The sequence below is a fragment of the Sceloporus occidentalis genome, unplaced genomic scaffold, assembly GCF_023333645.1.
Source record: "Sceloporus occidentalis isolate IW3139 unplaced genomic scaffold, rSceOcc1.0.p SCAF_180, whole genome shotgun sequence".
Taxonomy (NCBI): domain Eukaryota; kingdom Metazoa; phylum Chordata; class Lepidosauria; order Squamata; family Phrynosomatidae; genus Sceloporus; species Sceloporus occidentalis.
This window is the reverse complement of record NW_028317160.1, coordinates 749727-763609: the sequence shown is the minus strand read 5'-3', so window position 1 is coordinate 763609 and position 13883 is coordinate 749727. Positions and strand designations below refer to the sequence as shown.

At 38.0% G+C, this 13883-nt stretch overlaps 1 protein-coding gene across 1 annotated transcript in view; it reads left to right on the top strand.

Moving 5' to 3' along the window:
* The window catches only part of LOC149278797 (integrin alpha-2-like), a 54327-nt gene extending 41120 nt beyond the window's left edge, over positions 1-13207 (top strand). The window contains exons 21-31 of the mRNA XM_089501725.1: positions 1310-1451; positions 2487-2579; positions 3383-3459; positions 3562-3645; positions 4563-4665; positions 6886-7002; positions 8356-8451; positions 9089-9202; positions 9890-9979; positions 12763-12879; positions 13130-13207. Coding sequence (XP_089357851.1) covers positions 1310-1451; positions 2487-2579; positions 3383-3459; positions 3562-3645; positions 4563-4665; positions 6886-7002; positions 8356-8451; positions 9089-9202; positions 9890-9979; positions 12763-12879; positions 13130-13207 — 1111 coding nt within the window. The remainder of the gene's footprint in view (positions 1-1309; positions 1452-2486; positions 2580-3382; positions 3460-3561; positions 3646-4562; positions 4666-6885; positions 7003-8355; positions 8452-9088; positions 9203-9889; positions 9980-12762; positions 12880-13129) is intronic.
* The last annotated feature ends 676 nt before the right edge of the window (positions 13208-13883 follow it).

Sequence of the window (13883 nt, the reverse complement as noted above, 5' to 3'; positions counted from 1 at the left end):
GGGGGGGCAGAGTGGCAGCATATCTCGGGGGGGGAGGAGGACAGTGGCAGCATATCTCAGGGGGGGGACAGTGGCAGCATATCTCGGGGGGGAGGACAGTGGCAGCATATCTCGTGGGGGAGAGACAGAGTGGCAGCATATCTCGGGGGGGGACAGAGTGGCAGCATGTTTTTTTGGTGCTTTTTTAAAGAAAAAAACTTTTTCTTTAAAAAAGCACCAAACTTTTAGGGTGCGGCCTATATACGGGGGCGGCCTATATCCGAGCCAATACGGTAATATATAATAGAATATGTGAATATGTGAATCAGTGTGTATGTGATATATATATATATATGTAATATAATATAATATAAAATGTATTTTATGTGTATGTGACGGTGCGTATATGTAAATCATTGTGTATGTGATATATATATATATATATATATATATATATAATATAAAATGTAGTTTATGTGTATGTGACGGTGCGTATATGTGAATCAGTGTGTATGTGATATATATATATATATAATATAATATAATATAAAATGTAGTGTATGTGACGGTGCGTATATGTGAATCAGTGTGTATGTGATATAGCGTGGCAGAAATGTCTCCCTAGGTACAACACATTGCATTAAACTTTTCAGGAAACAATTCAGATTTTACTTACTATGAATAAAAGGCTTTTTTATTCAAGTGTTTTATTTAAAGCAACATTTCAGGCCAGAAGTTTTGGATCACCTTAGTCACAGAACCTAAAATTAAATTAAGAACTGAGTCACCCAGCCTGAGGAAGGTCATTCATTGCCCATAAACATGCGTTATAAAGTATTTTCACCAAATGACTAAAACACATTTGTTTGTGGAAAGAAAGTATTTATTGCTTGATTTATTTAATTTCTAAAGAAAAGAATGAAGAAAATCTTTTTCACTTTTCTGATTGTCTAGCACTGAACACAATGAACATCTTTTTTGTAAAATATAATGATAATATAAGAGGCAGATTTAATGATGTGTATAGAATGGAAGTAATGAGTCAGACAACATGATCTGGTTTACTTTTTTCATTATTGATTATTGATACTGTGATATTGTTGCCATAGAAGCTGCATCTTAAGTGTTTCCGTAATTTAAATGTAATTACTAAAGAATAGAATTCTAAGGTTTATTTGCATAACTGTCTGAGAACTTAATAACTGGTTTTGTTCCACTAAATAATGTAAAATTAATGTAAAGAACAATACAGTATAGAAAACCAAACATTTTGTATAAAAATGTGAGTCCATGTGACCATGACATGAATGTTTCTTGTTCTTATTAACAGAACCCTGCCCTTTATCGTCAGCAATAAAAACAAGCAGTTATTATTTCAAGTCACACTAAGCAACACAAAAGAAAATGCATACAACACAAAGCTGCATGCCGTCTTCTCTGAAAATCTGTTCTTTGCATCTTCGACATCTCCAGTAAGTATAACTGTGCATGGCACTCCTGGGCCACCGGAGTCTTCTGTGCCCGAAAACAGAATAAAATGTAAAATGTTTTAAGCTGGGCATAGAAAAGAACCAGGCAGAAGTGTATAGCGCAGGACTACGTCTCCCATACTCCTCAGCCAGCCACTTAGCTGAAAGAGCATTATAGGAGATGTAGTCCTGCAGCAGCTGGAGGGCCGCAGGTTGGACACCCCTGGTATAGTGCATGATCAAAGGTAACAGAATATGTGGGTTTCTTGAAGGCTGATTATAAGTCATACCACATTCAATGTTCTCACACAAGATCTAATCTGCTTAATGGGGAGTTTGGCCTGATTGCCAAGCGTCTTATAAAGCATGGGGCATGGGGCCAGTTAACCTATTATTATTATTATTATATGACACAGATATTAGTGGTCATTTCTCCTTGTTTTAAGCAATACTTTGCATGCCCATAAACCTTAATTTTTCAACCATTTATGCGCCCACTGAGCTGTATAACACATGGTTGATAGAATTCACAGTTAGTCACAAATGATTTAAACAATTCCAACCCCCTGTCCATTTCATGAATATGTCATCAATATACCTAATCTACAAAGGATACATGTTGTAAATAGGAATGGCTCACATTCAGGATAGTGGCCTCCCTCCTTCCTTGGAAGAGTGTTGCATAACTGTAGGCCCCCATCGCTACCCCCCCTAGCTGCCCCTTAGCTTAAAAAGTTAAAAATGGGACTTTTCAATAGGAAAAGACTGGGGTGAACTTCAAACTACCCAGAATTAAATCAATACAAACCCCAGACAGGACACCATATTGTTCAAGTAAGTACCGGCGCGCTTGAATTCCACAATCATGTAATATATTGCTATATAACAACTCAACGTCCTAACTTGCTAATTAACCATCAGCTGGAATCGTAATTTGCATTGGTAACCACTCTGACACTCTGTATTACAGTAATTCTCTATTGCATTGCGTTTGTAATTATAATTTTTTTTTAAATCAGCCTCTATTGTCTTTTGCAGAACGATGGAACTGAAGTTCTATGTCAAGTTGGCAATGCACAGAGCTCAGTCAACTGTCTGGTCGGTTTTCCTTTTTTGGGAGAAAAACAAACGGTAAACTGCTTTACAGTACCAAATATGATCATTTCTACCTGTTAGAGACAGGGTTAATGGAATAACTAAAAAATAAATAAATACACTGAACGCACAAATCACTGTTCGGTTATTTTAATGGAGTAACTGTTCTGTGCCCAGCCGCTTACAAGCATTTGAATACTAGCCTCCCTGAAAAGAACATAAAACATTGAGTGATTCTCTTAATAGACTTTGAAATCAGTTGCATTCATCTATTTTCATATGTGTTAAGGGCTTAGGCCTAGGGGTCCAGCTACAGAGAATTCTATGAGAGATGATTACCAGAAAATAGTTTGCCCCATCTCCCCCATGGTCTAGCAAGGAGCTCTTTCAACACCGACCTTTCCTCTCCTGTGTCCGGACACTGCTTGTTATTGTGGACTCAGAACATATGGTTATGACACTGAGCCACTGTTCTGACCTGTTCAAAGGGGTAGAGAGTAGAAGGACACCCACCGTTTAGTTGTACCTGACTGGTTTGCTTATCCATGTCCAACCATTTTCTTTAAGAAAGGAGCAGAAACATACTTCTAAAAAGAGAAACTATGTCGTTTAACAGCATTAAAGTATCAGAAATGTGAGCAGCAGGATTAGGCAGAATGAAGTTCTTTCATTATACCTCCCCTGGGGTACAGCGGACATATAAACAGGAAAGCGCCTGTGTGCTGCGGAGTACTGCGTTTACACAAGTTACAACACCATATGTTGGATTCTCCTACTTTACTTCTATAGATACTCTGTAAAGTGCAATATACAAGCAACATACTTTTTTCTATATTTAGGTTACATTTGATATTGGATTTGACTTCAACCTCAAATATCTTCAAGACAAAGCATTTATATACTTCAAAGTTTCAAGGTATGTGTGTGTTGCTCTAGACATAATGGGACTTTCACATATAGGTTCAAAGTGTATTCTGTTGGATTGATCTAAAGACCATTTGTTCCGCTGTCTTTACAGTGAAAGTAAGGAAGAAAACGAAAACAACAATGCGTTCAACGTATCTATTCCAGTACAGTATGATACAGAGATTCATTTTACAAGGTGAACAGTTTTCCAGAATAAGTCACATTGGGATATACATCAGTCTTAATATTTCATGTTATTATTTTGATAATAAAAAACACAGAAATGTTGAATAACAATTTCAAGGTGCAGAGGTCAACCCAGCCCCGGAGTGACCATTGGGAAATGGTACCTTTACTGCCAGATGTGCGGGCGGTCACTCATATATTCATAAAGGATAAAATGTATTTCCCTGTCCCATTCTGTGGAACTAACTGCAGAAACAATAGGATGATAGATTGATGATTTAATTGATTAATGTATAGATAGCATCAGTATATATATATATATGTGTGTATATATATATATATATATATTTATATATATATATATATATATGTATATACAAATAGCATCAGTGCATAGCAATTGCATGTTTGTAGGTTAGCTGGTGTTGGCTTGAGCCAACATCTGAACATCTGGCTCAGCTTGGCTTCAGAAGAGTGAAGGAATGCAGACCGGAGTCAAACTGACTCAAAGTCCCCTGTAGTAAAGTTTTTTTGTTCCCCTTGAGAGACCGTGGATGCTCACTAGAACTTTCCTTAGGGTGTGATCTACTAGATTGGCCACTTCTAATACCTAAGGGGACAGGGTGAGAAAAAATCTCTTTCTTTCTGTGTTTTGAAGGGGGCGTATAATATCCCATTTGATAAATATAACTTTAAGATTTAAATATTAATTTAAACACAACTTTTAAGATTTAACTGAAATATTTCCTCCATAATTTATCTAGAGTAGGGTTTTTTCATATTATGTTTACTTTGTACCCTTGGTGAACAGCCCTTATGCCTTTTTACATGAATGTTTTATTTTTATGTGCCTTTCACAAAATGTGTTGTACTTAAAAGAAAGAGACAGTAAAATATACTGGTTTTTTTCCTGATTTGCATTAATAGGACCACCAGCATAAACTTTTACGAGGTTTTTCCTGATTCTAATGTTGCATCAGTGGTAAACAATTTTGATGAAATTGGTCCAGAATTCAACTTTTCATTGAAGGTCAGTAAATTAATTTGCATTGTTCAGAGATAAATAATGGAATTGAAACGTCTGTGGTGCTCTGCTAGCCACATTTAAGTACATGAATATTAAAGTACATGACTGGCAGATCATCATATGAACTTCTACTGTTGAACCTGACCATCATCATTTACCGCCTGGTTATTTTTCTGCGGATATATTCTTTCTCTTGGATACAAAGGATTTCAAATAATTAATGCATGGTCTTCTTGTCTCAGTGTGGTCAAATAATTTAAGGGTAAAGATTATGATTCATAGCACCAGTCATACACTACAGCTGGTCTAATAAAATCAATTCAAGATAAGTTTAATTAGTTCACCAGTGTAAATACATGTTTCAAATTCACTAGCTTAATACATTTTGCAGGCATCCAGATAAAAAGCCAATTATATACTAAAAGAAAATCAGGACCAGAGGAAAGCATACAAAAGTATATTGTTTATTTGTATAATGGGGTAAGAATGTCTTCAGACAGGAAGATAAATTGGTGGAAACAGTGGGTGTCAAGTAGTTGCTCTTAAGTAGTGACACCAACTGGTGGTAGAGAGTACTACACTCTGTAATCAGCACAAGATTATGGGTATTTCTTTACGTAGCATCCCCTGGTGGTGAGAATATGGCACTGCACATTCCATAAAACTAAACATTGATTTGTTGCCACTTACCGACTTATTTACTGAAAGTCTTATTTCTAGTGGCTTATGCATACAAAACATTATGAATGTAAAATTAATTGAAGAAAAACTAATACACACCTTGAATAGAGAGAGTGGTAGGTTTAATACAGAGTATTATTATATATATATATATATATATATATATATATATATATATATACCGTATTTTTCGCTCTATAAGACGCACCTGCTGATAAGACGCACCTAGATTTTAGAGGAGAAAAAAAAGGAAAAAATATTTTGAGCTAAAAAATGGGCTAAAATATTTATTACAATAACTGAATAAGCTATGAACACAGTAAGACACACACAGTAAGACACACACAGACACAGTAAGACACACACAGACACAGTGAGACACACACACACACACACACACACACAGTAAGACACACACACACAGTAAGACACACACACACACAGTAAGACACACACACACACACAGTAAGACACACACACACAAACACAGTAAGACACACACAGTAAGACCTCCCTCCCTAACCCCCCTTCTCAGTATCCCCCCTCTAACTGCCTAACCCCCCCTTCTCAGGATCTCCCCCCCCCCCCGCCCCGGTCACTTACCTTAAACTCCTGTGTTGGAAGCGTGAGGCGTTTGTCTCGGGTGCCGGCGCTTCACTGCTGAGCGCCGGCGTCTGACGTCATATGCCGGCGCCCAGCGTAAAGCGCCGGCACCCGAGACAAACGCTTCCAACACAGGAGTTGAAGCGCTGAGGCAGGCGGCGGTGGCGGCCGCCGCCAGCAAAGGATTCCTGTATATCTGTCAGGCAGGGGGGCCCGAGAGTTGCCGAGCGGTTGTCTTCAGCAACTGCTCGGCACCCCTTGGGCCCCCCTGACTGGCAGAAATCCAGGACTCCTCTGCTGGCGGCCGCCGCCGCCTGCCTCAGTTGCGACCCCGGATTTATCGGCGTATAACACGCAGGTAGGGTTTAACCTCCGGATTTTAGTTAAAAAAGTGCGTGTTATACGCCGATAAATACGGTATATCGTTGCCCCCCCCCCCCCTCCCTCCCTCCCTGCCTGCCTGCCTGCCTGCCTGCCTGCCTGCATGCATCTTCGCTCCATAAGACGCGGCTGATTTTTCATCCTACTTTGGGAGGAAAAAAACTGCGTCTTATGGAGCGAAAAATACGGTATATAGTATTATTATATAGTGCTAAATACACAATACTTACTAGGCTATAGTTAGTCTTATGATTGAAAAACTTCCCACAGCCCCAGAATTCTAAAACTGCTTATTGGCTTTTTATCAAAGTAGTTTAAAAATGTAATTGCATAAAAACAGCTTTTAGATTGAATGTCTAAAGCGGCAACAGCATTTCACTTAAATTACTAAAATCAAAGATTATTTTTATTTTCCAACTTAATGGTTATTTATGCTGGATTACACCTAACTTCTGTGAGGACAGGTATATCAGTATGATTTTGTGGTTTTCTGCTGTTTTTCTATATTCTTCCTAATTATTATTAGTTCATGGTTAATATACATATTTTTTCCTGCAGATTAGTACTGGAACCATCCCAGTTAATGGAGCATTAATGACCGTCAATATACCACAGTTCACTAAAGAAAACAACCCACTAATGTACATTACTGGAGTTCAAACAGATCAGGTATGGGTTTATTTGCGTAAAAAGTTTTCCAAGCTGCAGTGCCATTATTGCGCGGTTACTTTACAAATACAAGTCTGAACTGTTCTGTTGACTTTTTAGGGCAGAGACCAACTATGTCTTCCTATACTGCTTTAAATATGGTCGCTCCCCTTACAGGAGCAAACAAAATATATTTTATTTAAGATTGGAAAGCAAGGTGGATGCTTTGTTGAATTTTCGCTTTTAAATGGTTAAAATAAAGAAGAAAAAATGTGTTGAATTTGCCAACTTTTTTTTGCAAAGCCTGGGACTCTTCTTAGCATCTCTAGTTAAAAGCAATAAAAAAGATGATATCGCTCCGTACACCTGCAATACTGATCAAAGCAGATCTGCCTCTTTCCCAAAATATTATTACTGCAGTTCAGTACACTGAAAAAAAACACCTTTTTTAATGATATTCACACATTACAGAGCTGTATATTGGTAGCCGTCCTTATATAAATACCATGAGACCAGTTGCTGTTCTTAGGATCATCATGATTGTCATCTCCAATAATTTATCTCTCCCCTGTCTATAAATTGAGGATTACTGATGATTGACAGCAGGGGTAAAAGAGCCCCAAGATTTTAAACCAAAAATCTCCAAATTAGGTTACAATTACTGCCTTAGGTTTCCATAATAAGTTATTGCAGTTATTCTAAAACGTGTGGAGATGAAACTTTCCTTTTAATTAACCGATTAACAATTCCCTCACCATACTGACTACATATCTTCTTATCCGCCATATAGTTTTATTTTAGCACAGATTGCTAGTATGAAATATTTCCATGTCACTGTTTTTTTGGGTGCATTTTAAGGACATTTTAAACACCACATGTAAAAGTAATTATTGTGCCTAGGTATTACCATGTGGAAAGACACTTCATGAGTCTTTATTGGCCTGATGCGCAAGAATGAAAGAATTTTAAACTTGTGTTAAGAATGAAACCCTTGCACGACTGGTTGGACAGCCTAAAAATACAATAGCCTTTATTCAGGACTTTCTGACTCCGGTGTTTCAGTATTTTAATAGATGAAAGAGACGTGCCAGATTCATTAACATTTAAGCGTACTTAATCTTCAGTCGCACTTCTTTCCACTTACCTCCTTCAGCAAATATTTTGGAACATCGTTGTTATTACCGTATACTGTTAAAAAGATCACATGAATAAGTATCATTTTCTAATGGGACATAACAGTTTGGAGAAATGGTTTGGGCAGCACATACAGTGCCTCTGAAACTCTTCACCTTTTAGCCAAATTTCAGATCTGGGCCATTGTTTCTGGAGAGGTCCCCAGTGGAAAATATGAACATACTTTCCTTTTTGTTCCATGTTTAGGTTACATGCAATGCAAATATAAACCCACTTGAAATAGGAAAAAGGCCACATTCAAGTTCTTTTAAAGAGGAGACCTTTACAAACACACAAGAATTGGTAAGTGTACCTTATTATTTACAAAATTGTTGGCATTGTGGCAGGTTTTGGAAGAGTAAATAAAAAGTAACTCCCCCCCGCACAGTGACAGTATTCTGAGTTTACTGTATATTCTTTGTGAGAATTGTTTCATTATGTGTAAAACACTAAAGCTGAAGATGACTGCCATAGATTTGGAAGTAGCAAAAGTACTAAAACAGTAGATGCTTATGTATTAAAATATCAAGTTTTCCAAATTTTTTCAGGTAGCGCAGTTTAATCAACACAACATTATCTGCTTTTTTTAACACTGGCTAAATTTGGTTCAGCCTATTAAGTCTGAAGAGTTGTTGGAAAACCATCTACTTCAGATCCATTGTCTATGGCCTGAACTCATAAATGATGGGGCTATGGTGGCAATCTTGGCTAATGCAATAATGGTTTCAGGTGGAAGACTGCATTAAGAGTATTTTAACTGAAGAAGAATATGCAAATTGATTTTAGTTTACGTTATTACAACATGCACAAGAGAATCTGCTATTTTTTTAAGATTAATTTAAGTGACTGTAATATATGTTATACATATAATATTCTGTACCCACACCCTATTTTGAGTTTACTCCATCTTCACATAACCAATTTCCCTTTTCTTTTAAAGAATTGTGATAATGCCAAATGCACATCATTTAAATGCTCATTTAAAGATCTGCCGGTCAGAGAAGACTATTTTGTCAACGTGTCTACTAGGATCTGGAATGGTACTTTTGCAGCTGTAAGTATTGCTTTGAATTTTTCATTATTTTACCTTTACAACAATAAGATATACGGGAGATTAACCCATCCTGCAATAGTTTTATCATGTGCTACATATCCGTTGTATGTAATAGCTTCATGGCACTTACTAGTATCTTGTATCAATGTATCTCTAAAAAGAAATGTTTCCAAAACTATCAAAATACATAAGATATTGTAGGTGTCACACCCAGTTGAGCTCAATCGGAGCTCCAAAGCATGGCCGTCATGCGTTAGGAAGGATTTAATTTGGATCTGCATCTGGGACCTACAGATACCTTAATACCTTTGGCCGATAAATACAGGATGCATTTATACAACTTGTGCTTCTTTCATCCCTTAGTAAATATTTTTCAGTCTTGTTTCTCATGAAAGTGTTATAAGCCATGCTTATGAAGAGCAATTTGGGTGGAAAGTACTCAATGTTGTTATAACTTTGCCCAAGAATAGTTCCCTATGTTCCTTAGAATGCTGGGTAACACCAGCACCTTCTACCCTTATGGCAAGCCAATGGATTTAAATGTATATGTTTTATAACCAATACATTTGCACATGTCCTTACCACCTAATGTAGAACAATAAAAGTGAGGTCCCTTTTCCAAACAGTTTCTAGAATACAGTATTTTCCTTTCCTCTTATTTGTCTCTTTTGTTTTTGTTTTTTTAAGTCATCTTTCCAGTCGTTAGAGCTGGTAGCAAATGCGAAACTTGAAACCCTGAACTCTGAGATATTTGTTATCAACAATAATAAACAAAAGGTAAGCGTTAATATAATTTAATATTTATAATTGATATTCACATTCATGCTACTGCAGGCACCGGTTACATTAGAGTAATGTAGTATAGTATCATACAAGCAACTTGGTAGGGAGACCATTGAATGTATTGTCAAGAAATAACATTGAAACTTCAAACTTCACTAAAATCAAAGTTGCAAGTGATTTTCTTGTCTATTTAGTAGTCTTGTCATTATCTGTACCATACCTAAATTTCAAGCTCTCCGTTACAATGCATACATCTTTACAGATGCAGGTTTTGTAAGAGTAAATAAAAAGTAGCTTTGTTTAAGAAGAAATACCGTATTTGCTCGATTATAAGACGACCCTGATTATAAGACGACCCCCCAAAATCTGAATATTAATTTAGGAAAAAAAGAAAAAGCCTGAATATAAGACGACCCTATAGGAAAAAAGTTTTACCAGTAAATGTTAATTCATGTAAACTGTTACATTTTTTAATAAAAGCTATGATTGAGAAAAATATTTTTTTGTTTTTATTTCCTTGTATTTTCCAACCTGCCCCCCAGTTACGCACATCTTGCCACTCCAATATGGCACTGTGGCCCATGATATGCCTTTTAACCCTCTATATGCCACTGTGCCCCATGATATGCCTTTTAACCCCCTATGTGCCACTCTGTCTCCAGAAATGCCTTATACCCCTATATGCCACTCTGGCATTTAGGGGGTTAAAAGACATATTATGGGGCAGAGTGGCATATAGGGAGGTATAAGGCATTTCAGGAGGCAGAGTTAAAAGGCATTTCATAGAGCACTCTGCCTCCAGAAATGCCCTATGCCCCCATTTAACACTCCCCCCCACACACACACACTTACCGGGGCTTCCAATTTCCTGCTGTATACCGGGGCAGCAGTTTTCCTTCTGTCTCCCGCTGCAGCCGGAAGGAGGTGTGGCTAGCAGCGGGGGTTGTCTGCGTCCATGTGCAGACCTTCCCCGGCTGTCAGAGATCAGAGTTCCCCGCACCGGTGCGGGGAACTCTGATCTCTGACAGTCGGGGAAGGTCTGCGCGATGGACGCAGACAACCCCCGCTGCTAGCCACACCTCCTTCCGGCTGCAGCGTAAGTTGTCTACGCGGATCGCGTGGACGTCAACCCGCTGCCCCGGTATACAGCAGGAAATTGGAAGCACCGGTAAGTGTGTGTGGGGTGGGGGGGGAGACAGAAGGATCCAGGTCCCCTGCAGCAGTGCGGGGGATCTGGATCTTAGTCTCATAGTCAGACCTCTATTTGAGGTCTGATTATAAGACGACCCCAATTAGAAGACGAGGGGTATTTTTCAGAGCGTTTGCTCTGAAAAAAACCTCGTCTTTTAATCGAGCAAATACGGTACATAAAATACCTACTTGATTAGTAACAGTGTGTTACTTCAGCAGAGATGGAAGGATTAATGGAAGTAACACATAACGGATAGTACATAGCAAAACCCACGGTCAACGTACATTTAAACTCATTAAAAGGGAAGATAAATTCAAACAAAACCAAATACATTTGTAATGAATGGATGTGTAGTATAAGTAGAAATAAAATTGTAACTTTGACATATTACTTTCTCTATAGAAAAGTTATAAAAGCTCGGTAACTATTACTCATACTGTACCAATAAATGACACTAAAAAAATTTCTGCGTAACATATTGGTGAAACTCAGGGGTATTTGATTACAAGCTTAGGGTGGACAGGTGACTCCTTTACCATAAAAAGTGGATTATGGAGTCTATGTGCCCAAAGTCAAAGAAGAAATGTTATCATCTTGTAGAAGCAGCAGTCTCTAAAATATCATCTTAACCTAGACAGTAAACTTCTTCAATTGGATTTGAATAAAACACGCATGCAGTTTAGTATGGCAGTGCTTTAACAAGACGTTACATGGTGGAAATAGTTGTAGCCTTTTGTTACGAATGGAATTGGTGCCATTGAGAGGAGATGCAAAGTGGTTCTTTGCCTCAGGAACAATGACTGTACATCCAGCCATTTCCGGTGCCGGTGCAGGGAACTCTGATCTCTGACAGTCGGGGAAGGTCTGCATGATGGACGCAGACAACCCCCGCTGCTAGCCACACCTCCTTCCGGCTGCAGCGTAAGTGCATGGGATCTACACGCTGCCCCGGCTACATGACAGGGAAGTTAGAAGCACCGGTAAGTTAGGGGGGGGCCGGGGGAGTGTTAAATGGGGGGCATAAGGCATTTCTGGAGGCAGAGTGCTCTGTGAAATGCCTTTTAACCCTCTTAATGCCACTCTGCCTCCAGAAATGCCTTTTTAACCCTCTATACGCCACTCTGCCTCCTGAATGCCTTAAACCTCCCTAGATGCCACTCTTCCCCATAATATGACTTTTAACCCTCTAAATGCCAGAGTGGCATATAGGGGTATAAGGCATATCATGGGGCACAGTGGCATTTAGAGGGTTAAAAGGCATATCATGGGGCACAGTGGCATATAGGGGGTATAAGGCATTTCTGGGGCAGATGTGCATAACTGGGGGGCAGGTTGGAAAATAGAAGGAAATAAAACCAAAATATTTTTCTCAATCATAGCTTTTATTAAAAAAAATAGTTTACATGAATTAACATTTACTGGTAAAACTTTTTTCCTATAGGGTCGTCTTATATTCAGGCTTTTTCTTTTTTTCCTAAATTAATATTCAGATTTGGGGGGTCGTCTTATAATCAGGGTCGTCTTATAATCGAGCAAATACGGTATTTACAACTATAATATTTTACTCACTCATTTTTCCTTGTAGATTCCACTGACAATCATAAAGCCAGGAGAGAAGACAGAAGTGCCGATTGGAGTTGTGATTGGAAGCGTTATTGCTGGGCTGCTACTGCTTGCTGCCTTAATTGGTGTTTTGTGGAAGGTAACCAACATATCATGCCCAAATATTTTATTACAATGCATACATGATACTATTCATTTAAATACCCTATCCGAAACAAAATCAACTTCTAATTGTATGCTAACATGTATGATTCCGCTCATGTTTAATTATAATTTGCCCATCTGCCCTTCTGATACAAAGCCAAAGAACGCAACAATGGAAACACCCTATACAAAATGTTTGATGTTAATATATATTTATCTTTATTGATTTATTTTGGTCATTGTAGCTTGGCTTCTTCAAGAGGAAATACCAAAAACTTCAGAAAACAGAAGATGAACTCGCAGAAACGACACAATTAAACTAATATATGAACAAATAGGACTGGATTGCCCGTGTTGCTGCCTTGCTCTAGCACTGAAATCAATGACTGAGGTGTCTTCGCTTGACAATATATTTTGTAAGGATGAATGACAAAATGTTATCTTTGGAAGAAATGTACTCTTATATGAAACTGCAGGGCAGTTTTTGGCATACTTTTTTATATAGCAGTTAAATTGACTAGCTGGTCTGGGGTACTTTGCTATACAGGTGTTAGGTGCTAATCCTTAAAGACGTGCAATTTTTGCATATAGTAGTGATGTACATTTTTTTATACTTTTTATTGTGAATAACACAGAAGTCAGTGATATTCCTTGGTTTGTGACCAAATCTGCACTAGTATTTCCACCGCCTTCTAATTAATACTATGCAGACAACTTTGAAGGCTATTTTTGTACCAAAAACATAGGGACCTCAAAGTAGCCTTCATGTATTCCAATGATCTCAGAGTTTATAGCATATATATGATAAATCTAATTTATAAACTGCAAATCAATATACAGATGTTTATACTAGCCTGAGGCAGACTGTTTGGCTTAACGGTAGCGGCCTGGAACTGTTGCAATAATGCCAGAAACAGAACTAATTCAAACCTGACCTTTCATAGAAATATAGAATTTGACAGCACATAAACGCCATTTGACCCAGTTAGTACACCCATA